This window comes from Castor canadensis, chromosome 11, assembly GCF_047511655.1.
Source record: "Castor canadensis chromosome 11, mCasCan1.hap1v2, whole genome shotgun sequence".
Taxonomy (NCBI): Eukaryota; Metazoa; Chordata; class Mammalia; order Rodentia; family Castoridae; genus Castor; species Castor canadensis.
The window spans coordinates 139,799,502-139,819,775 of record NC_133396.1 but is presented as its reverse complement, the minus strand read 5'-3'; the positions used below and the strand labels follow the sequence as shown (position 1 = coordinate 139,819,775).

The 20,274-nt window shown below is 49.6% G+C and overlaps 1 protein-coding gene across 2 annotated transcripts in view; it reads right to left on the bottom strand.

The window, feature by feature from the left end:
- Window positions 1-20,274, bottom strand: part of Kif26b (kinesin family member 26B) — a 402,766-nt gene that overhangs the window by 197,727 nt on the left and 184,765 nt on the right. For both annotated transcript variants that reach the window (XM_074048799.1, XM_074048798.1), the window contains exon 4: window positions 12,761-12,927. In XM_074048799.1, the coding sequence (XP_073904900.1) occupies window positions 12,761-12,927 (167 nt within the window). The remainder of the gene's footprint in view (window positions 1-12,760; window positions 12,928-20,274) is intronic.

Sequence of the window (20,274 nt, the reverse complement as noted above, 5' to 3'; positions counted from 1 at the left end):
GCTAGCAGGACCCAGGCCCCATCAATCGCATCGCTCCCATGCCAGGGTTAACGGAAATAGAGAACACGGAGAACTGTAAATCCACTGCAGAGTTTCGAGGCTGCGGTTGGCACTCGGTACCCCGGAGAGGCGTGAAGATTCATCCACTTTTACTTCCTCTGTCTTTAGTGTAAAAGCTAAAACCAAATGCTCAGCATCCAGCACATAGTGATATGAAGCTCTCCACCTCACCCAGAGGGCACCAGGACTGTCAACATGTAAACATGTCAACAGGCAGAGAGGCGTGGACCAGCTCCACCTGGGAGCAAGCAGGTGCAGTCACCTCAGTAACCCAAGGCTAGGGAACAGAGACAGGAGCGACCTCCTCTGCTCTTGAACGCAGTGCTCCTGGGACACTCAGGGCTGCCTTGGGGTGTGCAGCTCCATTTTATGTGTCAAGCGGGCAGGCAACACCCCAGCTGTTTGGACAATCAGTAATGTAGATGCTGCTGTGAAGGAGGTTAACGTTTAAATCAGGAGACCGTGCAAAGCAGATTCAGTCCCGTAAAGTGGGCGAGCCGCCTCCACTCAGATGTGGGTCTTAGAAAAGACAGAGGGGTCCAGAAAGGAAGGCCTCCAGCCTCCACACTCGTTGGACTCATGGCTGCAACCATTACCCCTTGCTGGAACTTCTAGCCCTGCAGATATCGTTGTTGTTGTTGTTGTTGTTGTGCCAGGGATGGAGCCCAGAGTCTTGCGCATGCTAGGCAAGCGCTCCCCCACGGAGCCGTCCCGGCCCTACAGTGGAGAGTTGGCTGTGAACACAGTGGAGGAGGGGTGCTTCCTGCCCTGAGCCCACTGACAAAGGTTTACAAACCCAGAACCATCCTTTGCCTTGTGCCACAGACAATGAGAGGCGTCATGCAGCTGCTATTACAGGGGCTTAGCAGTTGGCATCCTGCAGCTCAGGTGGGAGACAGCAAAAGTGGATTCAGCAGCATGAGAGTTTAGTCTTCAAGGTGCACAGAAAACAAACATAGGAACTCTGTAGTCTGTCTAGAAAAAAATCTCTTATGTTCAGGGAAGGCCCTCACCTGGGGACACAGATGACAAAAGCATTTAGTTCCTGAGGAGCGGGGTCTAAGGAAGCCCTGCGGCCTCCCAGTGCAGTGGCCATGGTGGGGGCAGATGGCTCCACATTGCCCTGGGGACACTGCTTCACAGTGACACTCAAGTATCCTTCCATGTGATGGGCTTCCTCCAGCAGGAGGAGAAGGGGTTGGCACGCCGTTGTTCCTCATAACGTAAACATTTGTCCTGCCCCAGCCGTGAGTGAGTTCAAGCCTTGTGCTAACACTGGAGGATGTGAAGGTGGAAGAAGCTACCAGTGCCTCTCCTTGGATCTTCCACTCAGGAAGTGCAGACAGGCCGCTGACCAGCAAGCAAATGAATGGAGACCATTCTTGATAGTAACAAGTGCTGGAAAGCAGCCACCTTTAACTTCTAAGCAACCTGAAGACTCGGAGAGCCTGATACTGTAAATCCTTGTGAGTCTCTGCTCTGAACTTGGGCGGTTTCTAACTGTCCCATAGTGGGACTGGCTACACCACTGGACTGCGAGCTCCCTGAAGGCACTAGCTGTCCTATTCCTTTTCTCAGTGTCTAAGTGTCTACTATAACTTAGAGAATGGGCTACCAAATGATGGATGGCTGGACAATGGATGGATGGACGGATGATGGATGGATGCATGGATGGATAACGGATGGATGGATGACAGATGGATGGGTGGATGGATGGATAGATGAATGATGGGTGGACGATGGCTAGATGGACAATTGATGGATGATGGATGACGATGGGTGGAAGGATAGATGGGTAAATGGATGGATGAAGGATGGCTGGACAATGGATGGATGGACGGATGATGGATGGATGCATGGATGGATAATGGATGGATGGATGGACAATGGCTGGATGGAAGAAGATACTCCGCTAGTATGGTACCCTGACTTCCCTCAGAAGCATTCCTGGACAGGGATGAGGGTGCTGGCAGGTTTACCTGGGAGGTGACTCCAGGTCACACAGGAAGTGAGACAGGAAGAGAAGAATCTTAGCACTGCTTTATCAAGCAGGTTATGAATGTGGACCACTGGAGCTCAAGCTTACTTAAGAAAGCTGGGAGACAGGTAGACAGGACACAGAGGAGCAGGGGCACAGGAGATGTCCCCTGCCCCTGCCAGTCTTGCCTGGGAGCTGATCCCAAAGGGCATCACCTCCTTGGCCTTCTGACCTAACCTGTGGGAGGGGGCTGGGCTAGCCTCTGAGAACACCCTCAGGCCCAGTCACACCTGTGGACTGTGGGAGCTGTAAGATTTCACATGGAACAAGGAGCTGAGCAACCAAAGTTGGGGGCAGGGGGAGCTAACAGTATCTACCATGGCCACCAGATGTGCCTGGACAGCTCCCGAGAGCCTTGGAGAGAGGGTGGTGTGTGACGGGGCTGCAGAGGCAGCAAGGGACAGGAGGACCCTGCAGCAAGGCTCAACCCAGCCAGGCCAGACTTCATGACACATAAGTAATCCTTGGCTCTTTCCAGATCACTTCTGAACTTGACACTTGGAGCGCTCATGGTTACAGATAAGGGTTTACTCTTATTTTTATGCACTTTTAGGTGGTGAAGCACGAATTAAGATGGCTGAGTGTTTCCTTATCCCTAAAAAGCACCACTAAAATTCTGTACAGCAAGGTTAAAAATATTCTGTTTTCCTCACAAATGCTTCCTTTTGATTGAGCACAAAAGAGACAGCATGAGAATGCATGGGAATTTACTTGAGAAAAATGAACCACATTTGTTTTTTGAAATACCTAAAAGACTGGAAATAAATTTTGAGCGATGGTTTATATGTCCTCACTTTTTTTTTTTTTTTTTTTTTTGTATTCACAGGGGCTTGTCTGGTGTCGATTACATCCCTTTTCACTACAGGTACCAGAGAGAATTTCTTTCTTTGTCACTGGCAAGGCCCTTTCTTTCCTTTTCTGGGGTTTAAAAGGACAAACTATGAACTCCAAAAGCTTTGGCTTCAGAGAATGCCAAGAAAATGACACAAGCCATTATTTCTAGGCTTGTGAAATTCTATTTCCCAAAGTTCAGTGTTCTCATGAACAAGCTCGCCAGGTGCCAGGAGAAAAAGCATCTGATTACAGCGTGGCAGTACATCCATCAGAAGTAGCTGACTGCTGGGCCTAACCACACAGAAGCTAATAACGACAACTGCTCATTTGTTTACCCATCCAAGTTATTTTAACTGTAATAACAGTCCTTGGGATGATGAAAACGCAGCATTTTATCCTTTGGAGAAGCAAGGTGGAGCTAGGATTTCAAGCACACTTGAGTTACTCTCAACATTCATTCACTGAGCCTGTGCATGGATCAGACGTGATGCTGGCTGCAGGTTGCAGGTGGGGAGTAGTCTTACATCCTGTCCTCAAGAACTCGGGTAAGAAGTAATCGAAACATCTGTCATCACACAAAAGAAGCAGGTACATTCACTTCCATTTGAGAGCCAAGAGAATAAAAGTCACTTTCAGAGACACCTCTCAGTTTAGAAAGCAGAGGAGCCGACTAGGTCTGTGTGTGATTCAGTTCAACCCAGTTCTAACCAAATTATTAAGCCTGTGTCCCTTATGTCCCTCCCTCCTGTACCCTGGACTGGGTGCCGGTACGCGATGCACAGACAGATCCGTTTCCATCAAGGACGTGACTTGTCAGCAAACGGACTCTCCCCGGCACCTCGTGATACAATACATCTTTAGCGTCCATAATGTCTTCCACGTGCTCTATCCCCAAATGCTGTCCATACTTCACTCAGCCAGCCATAGAATGAAAACAATAAATCAAAGCAGGGGGACAGAAAGCGAAGAGGTTTATTCACCGGGGCGGGGGGCGGAGTGGGGGGACAGGTTTCAGTGAGGCAGGGGAAGGCAGAGAGCCAGGCCCCGCTACTACTGCGTCTTTCTCTGTTTTAACCCTTCCTTTGCCCTGTTCTCCCGGGCCTGCCAAATCCTCCTCCTGGACAGACAACCAGGTACTCACACTTCAGTAAGAAGCTTGACTTCCCAGCTGAGCCTTCTTTCATGCTGTTACGATGCTACCTCTCCAAAGCATCCTAGAGCTGAAAGAATAACTTCATCCCTGAGCCTGCAGCTTGAACTGAGTGGGGAACAGTGAACTTCTGAAAGAACTTCAGTGCAGGGCAGCCTGCAGGCTCCCTTGGTCTGTGGTTCATTCATTCATTCAACAAACTTCGTGGCATGGGTGTTATTGTGTGCAGAGGGAGGATAGGTGTATTTTGAGTTGGGAGGTCAAGAAAGGCCTTATGGGGACAGTGGCATTTGGGCAGAGATGTGAAGGAAGGCAGGGAGGGCGGAGCTTATGAGGACAGATGGTCCCCGCACCTTTTGAGGAGGAGCACAGTCAATATGCTAGGAGTGGAGTGAGCAAGAGGGAGAGTGGTCAAGGAAGAGGGAAGGGGCAGATGGTAAAGAAAAAGCCTGTAAGTCACTCAGAGAACCCTAGCTTTTACTAAGTAGAACAGGAGGTATTGTTTTAGTAACTGATGAAAATTAGAACGAAAAACCACTGTCAACTGTTTTCTACCACACTGCCCTCATGGTCATACACCCAAATCAACCCACCATGAGTTTTGAGGCATAGAGGTCAAGAACATTTGATTATTCACTCAACAAAAATCTCCTGAATGCTCTTTTAGACACTAGGGCTTCAGCAAGAACAAGGATACAAATATCTGACCCATGAGAGACTCCATTCTAGTTCAGAGGCTCTGGAATCACACAGCCTGGTTTGAAGGTCCACTTATAGTAGACTAGCTGTGTGACGCTGGCCAAGTTACTTCATCTCTCTGTGGTTCACTTTCCACTTCTAAATGATGGGATAATAAGAGGGTCAACTTTTGGGAGCTTTTGAATATTAAATGTGAGTAAAGAGCTCAGGACAGAGTGTGGCACACAGGAATCCTCAGTAAATGGAAGCTACTATTTGTAGATGAATAAATGCTGAAGAAAAGGAAGGGGTTACACTACACTAGGGTGGTGGCGGAGGCGTAGACTGGGGGACATCTGAGAGCGCACCCACAGGTCAGCCACACTCTCCCCGTCCACCTGTCCTCTGCCTCAGGTTTCTCCCCTGCTCTTTCTCAACCGGCTGCAGCTCACCTGCCCTCTTCAACCCCAACTCAAATCATGAGGGTGTTACAAAGGAAGAGAATGTTTTCCTCTGATTTTATGCAGCGTTTTGGTTCAGGTTCACAGTCAGCGTCACGACTATTCCAATGAGTAGCACGAGTTGCTCCCGAGCACTATGGTAACAGACTCTTAGCTGCTTCCCTCTTCTTCCCCGCCCCCCTCTCTCTGAGACCGGCTTTTCTGGGTTATAAAACAAAAATGAAACGCCCTCAAAAATTTAGAAGCATGTAGCCAAGTGACTGGAACATGGCTTTGAGGGTGGTTTCTCTTGCTGGGTCTGTGATGTTTTGATCACCAAGCACCTGGTTGCGACCAATGGAAACCCTGAAAACAAAGGCCAACTGTTCCCAGCTCCCTCGGTGGCAGACTTCTTCTCTGAGGGCTTTCCATGGCCACAGAGGTCTAGGTGGTCACTGAGCAGAATTCTCACACTGCAAAGGTGGGCGGGCCTCAAAGGGTAACGTGGGAGTCCACAGTGGACTTCCCACAGAGGGCGGGGCCCCATCCTTTTTATAGCAGGGCCATCTGAGCATTATCACTACGATTTAGATGAAGTTTACAAAGTACAATCACGTACTTTTAAATCCTCACCGTAATCCCGGGAGGTAGACGTGATGATCTCCATTAGCAGAAGGAACGACAAGCTCTGAGGGCTTCCGTCACTGCTGGAACTTGACTCAGGCTGGGGACTCAACCACGGGCAGCCCCATCTTTCGATGTGCTTTCCTCAGCTTCCTTCTTCCCGCCCTGCCCCCTCAGCATTTTACACGTGTGTATGTACATGTGTATGTATGCCTGGCTTGGCAGGAGTCCCCGGCTCCTTCAGCTCAAACCTCCCCCTGAAGCCATGGACAGGGTTTTCCACCTAGGCAAAGCTGTGCAAAGGATTTCCAGATGTGGCGAGCTGTCCGCTAACATCCCCATCAGCCATCAGTCAGGAGAAGACTGCATGTGGTGATGGAAGGGGGCCACGCCTGTTCCTTCAGCACAGGTTGTCAGCGTAGAATGGGGTGGGCCCAGCTCCTGCCACCGTTTTTGCTATGGTCTGTCCACACCAGCAGAGAGAGGTCCCGGCGGCTGTGAGGGTGATCTGTCTGAGGTGTCCTAGGATTCATGGTGACACAGGGGCCACAGTGTGGCCCCTGCATGGTGGCCTTTGCGATCTGTGTCTCACAAGCAACCATGAAGCAACACCCAGACTGTGTCCTGCGGCCCCAGAAGTCTGACAGCACAAAGTGTCCTGCTTCTATGCTACCACTGCGGGGAGTTCAAAGGAGACTCTAACCACATCACTAGGATTCCTAAAAATTTGCTCCAGCCATCCACATGGGTAACAGGCCTTTCCTTTCCAAGACGTTCATGGAGTCTTCTAAGAGAAGCAAAGCTAAGACCTGCCAGGAATTGGTGAACAAGAAACCAGCGGGCAGGGGCTTGACCTCCAACGCACCCTTTGAAGGTCTCTGCCCTGGCGCTGCTCGGATACCAGGAAAGGAGGCAGGGCTGGCTGAGACAACCTGAGTGCCATCTACACCTGGGGGAGTTAAGACCTAGATGCCCTCTTTGGACAGGAGGTGCCTCCACTGTATTTAAGCCCCACACGCCGGCAGTTGACTATCCTGTCCCATGAGCAAGTGGCATCAGAGCCTGCTGGTCCTGACCATGGTGTCCCATGGGAAGCTGTGGACTGGGCAGGCAGAGCTGGAGGTGGGGAGGGAGAGGATGAGGGAGCCATGGGACATGAGGGGGAGGAGAGATGGAAGTCATAATGAGACATGGCACGCTTCAGTGGAGACCTAACAGGACAATTCAGAAGTCTCGTGGTATGAGCTCATAGGCTATTGGGTGGCTTCTGTTTGTTTTTAGGTTTGGGGGATTTGACTTTTTGGGTATCTAATAATGAGCACAACTCTGGAAACTCACTGTCCCCATGAAGCGACATCCACCCCACGTGCACGTGAATTGCAAGGCAGAGATGAGGCTCCTGCACCTGTTCGGTTCACCACTCCTGCCTCTGGCAATGGCTGCCGATGTGTTTCTAATGAGAAGAACTTGCCTGATGGACGAACAGGGGACCCAGGGCGAGCAGGATTACATATTAAAAACATGGGCTGTAGCCAGAGCAGCCAGGAACTATTTGAGTGGCTGTTGGCAAGGATGTGAACATGATGGGAACGAGACGAAAGGGCCACACGCAGCTGTGTGCAACGTAGCACCGAGAGCAGGTCCCATGGGAGCAGTGTCCAGGAGCAGGGAGTCAGTGCCCACACTTTGCTTAGTCCTGAACCCAGGACCCCAGCTACTCTTGGTTTTAAGACCAAGTAAACTCTGGCCTCAAGGGGATTATAGTCAAGTCAGAGCACAGCCAGGGACAAGTTCTAGAGTCTGGGAGAAAGCTGTAGTGCAATGAGCCATCTAAACGCACAAATGGAAGAGACTCCAGAGGAGACTGAGATGGACAGAGGCCTGGTCATATTTTGAATAAAAGAATGAGTTTGGGCCAAAAGCAAGGAGTGAGAGGAAGCATGGAACAGCTTGGAAGGTAACAATAAGAAGACAGGGCATGTGGATCCCGCAAAATGAATCCAAGGAAATTTAACCAGAAAATTCCAAGCCCAGGACAGAGATATTTTTAATCAGCAGTAGACATTGTGTAAAGATCAGAAGTACAAAATAATCCTGTTAAGGATCGAGGGAGAGACAGACAGAGATTGAGGACTATCAAACACGATGCCTCATGTTTAAGGAAAGAAAAGTCCATGTGAAGCTATGAAGTCATCCGAATGATTCATTTTATTTTCCAAGGTCAAGGCAATTTCATGCATGATCCAGAGTCTGTCACCACTCTTCACATAGCAAAGAGGACTCCATTGCCTCAACCTACAAGGATAGGGTTTCACCCAAGAGTTTTATTGAGTTTGTGCACTTCCTGTGATATAAGCACATAACTAAGTAAAGAGAACAGTCAACACATGGGAAAATCTTACACCCTCCCTCATCAGAATTATGCAAAGGAGATTCCCACATTTGAAATTTCTTCATGTGCAAAGCCAGCACATGACAGCTAACCAACTTGAGGGCAATGAGCCCATTTCTGCTTTAGGTATACTGTTGCTATTTTTTTTTCCAGAAACAGTGTTTTTCCTAAAGCAGGGTACTGGAATTCTAAAGTACAGACAACTACCACAGTGCTGATCATGTAAATGAAGAAATTCTGGCAAGAGTATAAGTGGTGGGACAGACACGTTGGGGTCCAGCACTCATAACACAGAGCTTCTCAAACTCTCCGTGGTAATGGACCCCTTTACTTCTTATTTCTTATTACACACAAAAAGAAAGCCCCAATTTTTTATTCTTAGAGTCAACAGATGCTATTGTTTGAGTGTGTCCTCTCCAAAAACACTGTTGAAACTTGAACCCATTGTGCTTCTAGTAAGAGGTTGAGTCTTCAGGAGACAACTGGGCCATCATGATTCTGCCTTCAGGAACTGACGAATGCCCTGATACAACAGGCTTCAGGGGGAGTTGGTCTCTGTGCCCTTCCATCTTCCTTGACGTGAGGACACAAAAGCAAGGCGCCATCTTGGAAGCAGAGAAAACAATTCTGGAGCCTTGACCTTAGACCTCCCCGCCTCCACCACTGTAAGAAATAACCTTCTGTTCTTTGTAAAGTGCCCAGTCCTGGGCATTATACCACAAAGAGTAGACTAAGACACCAGGCTTAAAATTACTGTCAACTTGCTACAGAAGTTTCTAGGTGCTTCTTCCTGATAGCACAGGCCAGTAACATTGTAGGGCCCGGCACCAACCCAGACCACACTTGGAGCAACACTGTCCAGAGGTAGCATTCCTTACTCATCATTGGAATTCTTACCTCACAGCTACTGCACCCAGACCTCCACCCACGGTTTCGAAAAAGTAAACATTCAAAGGAAAGTCTGTCATAAAAAAAAGTGGACATCTGCCACCCTCAATAAATCTGCTTTCTTTAATTTTGCTGCCCTGCTTGCTTTCTCAAACAAATCGTAGGGTCCACTAATTTAAAAAATGTTTCATAAGCAATGGTCATCAGCTCACGACAACAGGGGACACAATCTGTATATGAGTGTCTCACCTTGCCTACTGAGCACAAGAATAGCAACATGGGCTCTCACGTGACAGGAACTGGAATGGAGTCCCCCACTCTGCCACTTCCCAGCCATGTGCTTTGGGGTCAGGAAGTGCTAGAGTTTGAATCCTGAATGCCCCCCAAGCCCCTGGTTAAAGGCTTAATACCCAGCATTGTGCTGCTAGAAGAAGGAGGAAACTTTAGGAGGTTTCCTGGTCACTGGGGACAAGTCCTTGCGGGGGATTATGAGACGTCAGTCCCTTACTCTTCCTCTCTTTTGCTCCTTGGCCACTAGCTGAGCCGTTTTGTCCACTGTGACCTCTCACCATGATGTGCCACAACAGGTTCTGGATACCAGGAACTGAGTTAACAGCAAGTATGAACACTGGGTGCTCAACAAACATGAGCCACATGGCCACTCTGGCAAATGGCATCCACACCAAAGGAAACTACCCAGGGCCTCTTCCTGCAAGGAGAGATCCAGGGAACTGTAGATGCAGAGGGCTGCGACCCCTTCGCTCAGCCAAGCGAGAAGAACCAGAAATGGTGAGCACAGACCTGGGGGTAGGAAGTGATGCTACATCCAAATCCCTCTGAGGACAGAGCCTCCTGTCCTTCCTTCATCTAAAGCCATAACCACTAAAGCATTCCCAGTCTTGGCACCAGCAACAGAGCCACATCTCACCTCTGTCAAGAGCTGCCTGCCTGCATCACCTTACCCAGCTTTGCTTCAGCTGAAACCAAAAGGCTCTTTGACCTTGGGCCCAGGTTACTGTCCAATGATAAAAGCTGAACAGGGTTTGACTTGTTGTATAGACCTTTGGGCACCAAAAGAGGTGAGATGCATCCCTGTTCTGTGCCTTGACACTGTGGACCTTGAGTAAGTCGCCTGGTCATCTGTTAGGTGCCCATCAGTGACCAGCAGGTTGTTCATCTGTACCTTTTTGGGAAGAGGGAAGGCCCGGCAATGGTTGATGAGAACAGCAAAGCAAAATGGGGCAATGGTAAGGGTGGTGTGGCTGTGCGTGTGTTCTTCCTTGCATGGTATTTTTCCCCATCATAGATCATGGGCCCTTTAACATAAACCATATACTTCCAGTGCTTACCCACTCAGCTCCAGTGCTCTCACTGCTCACAAAAATGAAGATATCAAGGAATCAGGCAGCTCTCTGCATCTTCCCAGCTCTTCAAAATCTCACAACTCACAGCGCAAGCCCTTGCAATTCTGGAGGGATGAGTTTCAGTTTTTGTTTACTGAACAGTTTTTGTTTGCTGGCATGGTCTGTGGGCCTCCGGCAGCTAGCACTGGCCAGCCCATTTGGGGCATGCCTGGGTGTCTCCCTACCACCCTTGGCTGTATGAGTGGGAGGGCTGTGTGCCCAGAGAAGACTGTGTACCCTGAGGTTTGCTTGCTTGGTTGGAAGTCCTCCGAGGTTAGTGGGAACTCTTGCCTCAGGCCCACCATGCATCCAGCCATGTCATTTCCACACTTTTCCTGGGCTCTCAAGAGCTGCTGGCTTCCCACCTGACAAGACCCCTGCTCTCCCTCAACAGGGCCCATTGGGAGTCCTAACCTTGATTTCTTCTTGTTGCAAATCCTTCTTCTGATTTTTTTAATGAATCAGGCGATTTTCTACAAAGTTCTCTGGAAGGGCTCTGAGCTGGAAACTTCTTCACGCTTAGTGGATATCAGGTTAGGAAGGCTGGCTCCCATCAGAGCACAGCATAGTCCCTTCAGCAGAGGCCAGGCTATCCCTCAACACAGCCTCCATGTCCACGGGAGCCAGAGCCCTTCCTCTGTCCTGGACAGCGCGAGTTGTCCCAGCCACTCCTTCACTGGGAGCAGCTGCCACCAGGAGGGCTCATTTAGCCTCTGCTACACGCAAGGGTGCTCTACCGAACCAACCAAATTTCCTGTACACAGCGATTCAAGAGGTCACCCAACAGGGCAGCTAGCAGGTGTCCCTACCCTTCTCTCCATGCTAAACCTGTACAATGTGGCTTTTCAGGTCCTCAGTCGCTCCCCACCCCTGAACGGACATAATCTAATAGGCTATTCAGGTTCTAGGATCATCCGGGCTTGTGACATGTCCCCATAAGCTGATCCATCTCTCCATTCCCTTTCTCCATGGCACGGACACAACCCACCAGTGAGCCTGGGGTCCCTGCTCAAGGGTCCAGAAAACAGGGATTCACGTGCACACAGAGCTAAAGATGGTCCCACTGGTGGGTGACCAGCATGTACCTATTTCCTGTTACTTCCCCACAGTCACATCAGCCCAAGTGTTCCAAGGACAATAAATGTGGCAGCAGAGTACACAAAGCCCCTCGAAGCCAGTCTTCCCGCCAGCTCCAGGTGCTGCCCTATGCTGTCCTAATCCAGGCCATCAGCCTTCAGTTCCTTGTCTGACTCACTCCTATCCCAGTCAGAGCCCCTTCCTCCTGTTTCTGTCTTGGATGTCACCATCCATAAGGTGACATTCTCTTATGGAATACCATAAGAGAAGCCATATGGTATTCCTTCTTACTGATGCATTGGCCAAGTCCAATTCAGCAGAGCTGACGTTTGTAAAGTACGTTATCATTCATGGTCAAGTAGGTGTTTCCTCATTTAACACATGAGGAAACGGGCAGAGCTGGGGCTGAAATCCCAGGGGCCTTCTGACTGCCTATCTGGAGCTGTTTATTCTCCAACCTGTCTCTTCAGGAGCTTGCAAACCTCAGAGGACATTTTCTAAGGTTAAGTTCCAAGTCTCTATTGAACAATGAATCATAGGGGAAAAAGTACACGTCTCTATCTGGCTTCTATTTCTGGCTTTTCTATAAACTAGCACACAGTTGAACTTGCCGGGCCCTCAGCTTCCTCATTCACAAATTAAGGAGATGAATTAGAAAAGGCCCCAAGTTCTTCCCTGCTCAGCTGTCCTGAGTCTCCAGCCCTGTCTCTGCCATGTTGCTAAAATTAGGCAGAAAACATTGTTAAAATACCTTTCAGTTTTGTTTCTCCTGTTTTTAAACGTTCTAAGATTTGCTGGATCGTGTTTGATAGCTGTCTATCTAGTCTGTTAAGAAGGGAGAAAATGGAAGCTAGTTAACAGTCAAATTTCAGGCCGTTCAGTTTTGGTAATGAGCAGATACACCTGAGAGCACCAGCACAGGGCTGTACCCAGGAATTCCTCACCCACGGAGGACCAGCTCCAGAGCTCTGCATCCCCCCAGCACCTGCACTGCCCCCTGATTCTCAGCCAGGGACATCTGACCATGTCCAGAGACAATGTGGCACACACAGGACAGCCCAACCACAAAGTGTTGTCTGAGTCAAGATGTTAACAAGCCACGCCAAAGCACCGCTGAACCCCTTCAATTCTTTCCCTGTGCAGAGCACGAAGAAGCGAGGGTCGAGCATCTCTTACCGTGCGAAGAAGGAAGCGGCCACTGAGGTGCCTGTGGAGGTCTCGCTGGCCACGCAGGAGCCCTGAGGGGCCGGGATGCCACAGGCCGTGGGCTTGTCTGCATTGTAGCGGTTCAGCGCTGCCTCGGTCTGTCCCTCCCGGCTGCTCTCTGTCATGAGCTGGGAGATCTGATGAGGAAAATGGACACAGATTTCATTGTGTGACCACTGCTAACAGCTGTCTTTGGGGGAGGGAACAGGTTCCATCCCACCTGCATTCAGGTGTGGGGTGTTAGGGCCTCTGTGGTTATTCTCCTGTATGTTAGCTAGGACACTTCCTCGTTCTCATTTAAAATAATGGAATAAAATAACCCCCTGACATTGTGAGTTGCATTACGCCAGTGTGTCCCCTCCGAGGGGCGGGGGGAGCATCACCCATTATCTACATGCTTTTTGTGACTCAGGACCAGGGGTAACATGAACTAATGCTGGCTTCTTGCCAGGAGTGGCCTGGAACGCTCTCAAGCAGGAGAGTGCAAAGGTTCGGCCTGACTGATGGAGAGGCAAGCCTGCCGATAAAGGAGGAGTTAAGCCACATAGTATTCCTGCAATACAGGTGAATTAAAGAAGCAAATAAAAATAAATGCGGCTACCGTAAATTACCAGTGGTTTTCATGGAGGGTGTAGATCACTCCAACAGACCTCATTTCCCTTCTGGTCCATTAAGATAAGCAGTGACCAAATGCCTTTGTACCAGGTGCACACTCCAGTACACCACCACCATTTACACGAAGACCCCCGCTCCTGGACCAAACGAGGATCCATGTGGAAACATGCTTTTGGAAAGTGCTACTCTTACGGAAAATGTGGTAATTATGGAGCAAATTCTAAGTGCACATCTTGGAAAACCTGTTACCTTAAAACCTCACACTTGCAAAAGAGGAAAATACCAAAGTATCAGGTGGGGCAGAGGATACTGTAGTTCCAAAAAATAAGTCTTTAGCCTACTCCAAGCCTTAAATGCTAAGTGAAAATTGCTTCCAGTTGGTTAGAAAACACAAGAGCAATAGAGCAAGGACCGAGAACAGCTGTCCCCTTGTAACTGTGAGGGCCACAGGCCAGTGTGGGAACCCCGTGTGTTAACCTCGGACCAGAAAAACATTTGTACTTTCCATTATTAGCAGATCAGTCATTTACTCTGGGCATCATTGACTTACTTAAAACTTTGCTGAAATTCCTGCTCTAACTTGGAAAGCCTTAGCGTTATTCCGCTGAAACTCTGCCAAATTGCACACCCTCTTATTCTCATTCATTCAATGCATTGGGAGGAAACTTGACCCAAGTCACAGAAACTGGGGAGGGAGGCAGCAAAGGCGGCCGGTGGCCCAGAGGACACTCAGCCAGGGCGCTGTCTGCAGAGGATCGCATCTCTTCCTGGACTTCTCTGCTGTGGTGGGTGAGGGTCCTCCACCAGCTGCCACTGTCCCAGATGAAGGAGGAGCCCAAAGGAGCGGGAAGGAGATGGTTATGCCATCCCACTGCCCCAGGTGATCCATGATGCCCCTGGGGACCACGCCCAGGGACTAAAGCAAACTCTCAAACTCATAGCACTTCTATTTTCATCAAAAAGCACATTGATTATGACACCAGGGACATTTGACAACAGTCAGTAAGTCAGCATAGGAAGCCATCAGGCATGCAGGACGCCTTGTGTATGTGTTACATGAGTCTCTTAAGACGGTCCCCATCCTGTCTTCTGTTGGTGTAGCTGCCTTTTCAGTACTGTTTCCTTCTTTTTTTCTTTCTTTGACAGTCCTGGGTTGGAACCCAGGCCTTGCCCATGCTAGGCAAGCATTCGCCACTGAGTCACACCCCAGACCATTGCTGTGTTTCTAATCCAAAGCTTGAGGGAAGAGGATAGGACCCTTGGGTCTCAGTGTACATCAATGGTCCTCGCAGAGGCAAACCCAGAATGGACCCGCTGAGACATGAGTAGTGTATGCAAGTCATGGCACACAAGGGCACAGTTTCAGAGAGGTTCCAGCCCCTGAGTGTGGCGCTCAATGGATGTGAGCAACCTGTGATTTTCCTTTTGGAAATTCTACCAGCAAATGAAAATGAATTTCTATGTTGGGCTTCAGTAAAAGAGAGCTACTGGCCACCTTGTGCCAAGCAGGACCGGATCTCCAGCTGTGAGCAGAATTATTCAATTGCTTTCAGGGGTTACAGTCACAGACTTAGAGCCACAGTGGACCCCCAAGGTCATCGCGCTACGGACTCCCCCGGCATGGTTTACTCATGACAGGTTACAGCTGCTCTGCCTTCCACTCATCTCTCCTCCCTCCTTCTAACTGCCACAACGCTTTCCAATTAAATATGTAGGAAAAAATCAAATAATAAAACACACATGCGAGTGTCCACAACCATCGCTAACAAATGCTAGCATTTTCATTATCTTAGAAGACATTTTCCAAAAGAAGCCAAACATAAAATGAAACAGAAAAGGAAACAGGACCTCTGGGGGGTGCGTCTTCCAGTCCCCAGACACGACCCAGTGGCTCCTCTCTGGGAGACAGTCAATGTGCCCGGGAGGGCATCCCTGGTGCGAGCTCTTGTAACCCTCCCCTCCTCACCCAAGAGTTCATGTTCCTGTTTGTATCCTTATCAGGAAACACAGACTTTCAGAGATAACACACAACATTTTGGTCATAGCACTTTAATTTACCTTCTCCTCCTGCTCCAAAACCCAGGGCTATGACCTTCCCCAAGGCGCTTAAGTAAACCTCTTGCTCGTCCTGCCACAGGGCCTTTGCCATGCATTTGCTTCTCCTTTTCCGTGCCTTGGTCTATACTTTGCCTCTAATGGGACGTCATTTTATCCTACTTCACACCATAGCAGCCTAGGGCCATATTCTGAGGTCAACAGAGCTCCTGGCATTACGAAACAGTAATCCTAGTTACCTGCAAACCTGAGATTGGGAGGATGGTGGTTTGAGGCCAGTCTGAACAAAAAGTTCATGAGACCCCATCTTAGGCAATACCTGAGGGTGGGGTGTGCACCTGTCATCCCAGTGAAGTGTAAAATAGGAAGAACAATGTCCAGACGGCCTGGGCAAAAGGCAAGACCCCATCTCCAAAAGAACCAGAGCAAAATGGCTGGAGGAGTGGCTCAAGCAGTAGAGCACCTGATTTGCAAGCACAAATCCCTGAGTTCAAACCCCAGCACCACCACCAAAAAAAAAAAGACACAAATCACGATCGTGGCATAAATTCAAACTGTTGTCACTTCTTACTTCTCACGTTGATCTGGTTACACCCTCTCTTAAGTAGTTTAGAGAAGAAGGCTTATTTCTTTTCAAAGTTTCATTGTTTTACTGGGCCAGAGACAGCATTTCCCAGAATCCCCAGCACCACTATTTCGTTGGACTTTTAGAATATGACAATATTTTCCCCCAACTCCATCACCGCCAAAGTGCAGTGTTTGGGCTCCATATGTGACAATCTGGGGATCAAGTTCTACTTCTTTTCATTTATTTATTGTTTTTGCTATGCTGGGATGAGCTTAGAGCTTTACACATGCTAGACATGCACTCACCACCGAGCTGCCCCTCCACCCTTCTTTTCAGTCCTCTGGTTCAGCAGTTCATTCATTCACTCTATGAACTCTATGTACTGGATGTTAGAACGTGCCACGCCCTGTGATGGGACACATGTGCACTTGGTGTCTTCAGTGTCTTCAGCATTTCCCTCTTTTTCTCCTGCAAGCCTGTCTAGTTCCTCAGCAGCCCCTGTCTGGTACAGAGACAGTCTGTAGGTACCTGGCTGCAGGCAGGGACTGTGACCTGTAGCTTGCTCATTCTGAAGACCAGAGAAGCCACGCTGGCTGAAGGTAGAAGTGACTAGAGCTGCTGTCACCGGACAGCTGAAGTCCTATGGGCTCCAGATGACTCTGAGCCAGCCTGCTTGTCAGCTAAGGTATCATCCTTCACAGTGTGCTGGGACGAACGCTGCAGGGTGCCAGCTTCTGATGGGTAACTTCCAACACAGGCAGTGTCACCCTTGTCACCAGGAGCCTACCGTTCCTCACACCTACAAGCCACCCCTGCGACAGCACCCTGGGTGGCAACCAAATCATTCCAGGAGTCAAGAACGGCTCCAGTCCAAGTTCCTGTGTGGCTTTCTGACCCTGTGACAGGGAGTCTTGGAATTGTCCTAGAACTGTTGAGTGGAGAGGCCTGAAGGCCTGTGTCTCTGACCACGGCATGTCAGTAACAGGAAGAAGGGTGCCCTCATGTCTGATACCCCTCCACTGCTGACAGGTTCTTCCCCCAAGGCTCAGTGGACACATCAACATCCAGTTACACTGACATGTGGCCACTACCCCCATTTTGCAGGCTAGAAAACAGATGCCAAAGAGACAGGAAATTTGTCAAGGCCATTCAGCCAGATGGAAGGAAACACAGGCCCATGACTCAATTCTCCTACCATCACCATCTGCCCTCCATCACTGGATCAGCTGAGGACAAGATAGTGCTAGGCAGTATAGAAAGTGAAACTTGGCTTAGTCTCTGACCTCATGAGATTTGGGAAAAAAACTAGAGAAACTTGGAGCCAGCCTGGGACATGTTCTCTCCGTCTCAAAATAGGGGTGTGTGTGTGTGTGTGTGTGTGTGTGTGTGCATGCCTGCATAGAACTATTATCTGTGATTCTGGCCAAATGTTTAGGTGGAAAAGGACCCCAGAGGATTGAGAAAAGGGTCCATGTCCACCCACTTGTGTGGTGAGCAGTGCAGGCTGGGCCTGCCCAGCTGTTGAAGCCAGGTCCATTTTGACATGGTTCTAAAGGAGACAGACACTGACCCACTGGCTGTCTTTCTCTCACACACAGTCTGGCCCTCACCAAGACTCTCTGTCCCCTGTGCCCCTGGGGAGCTGGCTCTCAGACGTGGCACTCCATGTGTTCCCTGGGGAACTTGAGGCCTTTTTACTCCATGCTAGCTAACAGGCCTCCTACTCAACAGCCCCCATTCTTCTCTTGGCCCTGAGTTTGATGGCAGGCACTGGTCTTTCCTCCCAGCAACAGGACCTCCCATGCTTCAAAGGCCTGTGCCTGTGGGAGGGGGGAGGGGGGAACAGCTTTTGCTACTAGCTATAATCAAGGCTCTGTTCTGTGTGTGAAACTGCAGGAATGCCATGGCCACTTAACCCTAAAGAACGTGCCCTGAGAGCCCTGATCGTCCCCTGCTACTCCCACACCCCAGCACTGGCTTCCAGGCCAGGTGGGAGCACACAAGTTAGGGCTGACGATTGGGCTATCGTGGATGCCACAGAACCCTGGCAGCAGTCCTGAAGATGGACACCTGCAGAATCTAGGTTCTAAGACAGAGTAACAACTTCACCAAGAAGGACACTGAGGGCCAGAGAAATTGTTATTTCCCAAGGGAAAGCAGGTGGAGGAGCCAAGACTGTACCCCACCTTGGTGCTACTCCAGGGTGGGCTCATCCAGCATTCTGCTCTTCAGTCAACTTCCTTCCTGTCTCCTCTGCCCTCAGGCAAATGACAATGGTTTACCTCTGCTTCACAGACGAGTCTGAATTTATTTCTTGCCCCACAATGTTGCAGAAGATTCGGAGAGAACTCAGATTTCAAAACCTCAAAATATCCATCCAATATATTTGAAAAACCTACAATCTGGTAGAAAAGACTTATTATCTGGGTGTGTTATTGTCAGTCTAAAAGCAGCAGCTGAAAACTCGATGGGGGGGTCCAGAGTCCATTGCACTATTTAATGGTATCTGTCACTTTCAAAACACCAATGGTATCCCTTGGGAGTGACAGGGGATGGAGTTAATGAAATCGGGGTGGCAGTAAAGGAAGCAGCGAGGCTGCAGGGAGAGGGTGTCCACATGTGTGCACAGGTGCCAACACGTGCGTGAATTTGCACACACAGGGGGTCTCCGTATAGGTGAGAGCGCTGCAGTACCCTCACGTGTCGCAGGCTGCAAAGAAAAGTGCTTCCCTCTCTCTGTCTACAGGTGAGATCTGTCCTGAAAGCACACTCAGATTTTGGCACTGGTACCTCAGTATGAAGAGCTCAGAGCTTGTCCCTGAAGGAACAGTGAATCTTAAATTTGGTTATGGTCTTGACTCCGAATCAGAACAACAGATGCTTGGTTCCTGCTAAGGAGGCTTCCACAATGTGCACTGCGGTCTGTAAACCACGGACCTTTAACTTGTCCACCACAGTAGTGGCTCTGAGTGCTGCTGGTGACTGTCCCCATGGGGTGCATCTTAAATGGCATCATTGACCTTGGGCAGGGCACGGTGATAGCACGGAATCCAGATGGCATCCAGTTCCCGCACAGATACATCCGCGGAGGACCATCTGCTGGGACTCTGTCTTTAATCAGCTACTCTAGTGACACGATTCCGGCACCCCCAGAGAGCAGCATCTAACCACGTTTTCTCCGCCCAATTCATAGCTCACCATCTTGGGACAATGTCTTTGTTATTTGTTACCTACGCTGCAACTTCATGCTTTTATGGCTTTGTAAACAGTGGGTGCTCAACAAATCTTTCTGAGCAGCATTAACAAAGGTCAGCGGCAGTTCGTGTTTAACCTGCGGTGTGGTCTGAAGTCACATCTATACTGATAGTTCTCACCATCTGGGGGGATTGGACACCAAATCCACTTCGATTAAACAAGCAGATGTGAAATGTAAACTAGGAAGTCAGTCAGTCTCCCAGCAAAGTGACAGCATCTAGCAGTTCTGTGGCCAACAGGTGTGTACCAGGAAGCTGGCCTTGTGGACAGAAAAGCCTCCTCTCCAGGAGCCACAGTGAGGCCACCCAGGACCCCGCAAGCTCCCAGGGAGATGGAAAACTCTTCCTGCCTTCTGGTCTACATCTGAGTCTTGTCTTCCCGTGGGATGCATCGCATCTCTGTCCCAACTCTCCCTAGAAGCAGCCACTGCTCTGTAGCCACCGCTCTTCCTTGTGGAGGAAGGGCCAGGGAGGCTGCTTGCTATCACAGTCACAGGTACCTGGCTGGGCTTCAGTGCCACCCCTCCAGGACTGAAATGTTTTGGAGCTGTGTGGATTTCATCTTCCTAGTGGGGCATTCCCTCTTGCCCAGTGTGTGTCTGTCAGCAGCGGCGCTCAGTCCTCACTCACTGCTCCACACAGCTCTTTTTCTCCCATGCCCTCTGCCCCTGAGGTAACCTGGGTCCCAGTAAGACTCTGATCTCACCCTGCCTGTCCCTCCACCCGGAAACCAGGTTACCCAGGACCACAGGAATGTGTTCCTAAGGTGGGCCAGGCCTGCTGTGGCCAGGTCCATCCTCAGCGGGACTTAAATGGAGGTCCCACTGACGCCAGCAAGACAGGTTTTGTTTAGGGGTCTCAGCAGACGTGGTAGCAAGTTAACTATTGCTGGGTTCTTTTTGCTGAATAAAATAGAAACTAGAGCAATAAAATGTATTTTCTTCTCTCTCATCAAAAGAGACTTCCTGTGACAAAACAGACAAGAACAAATA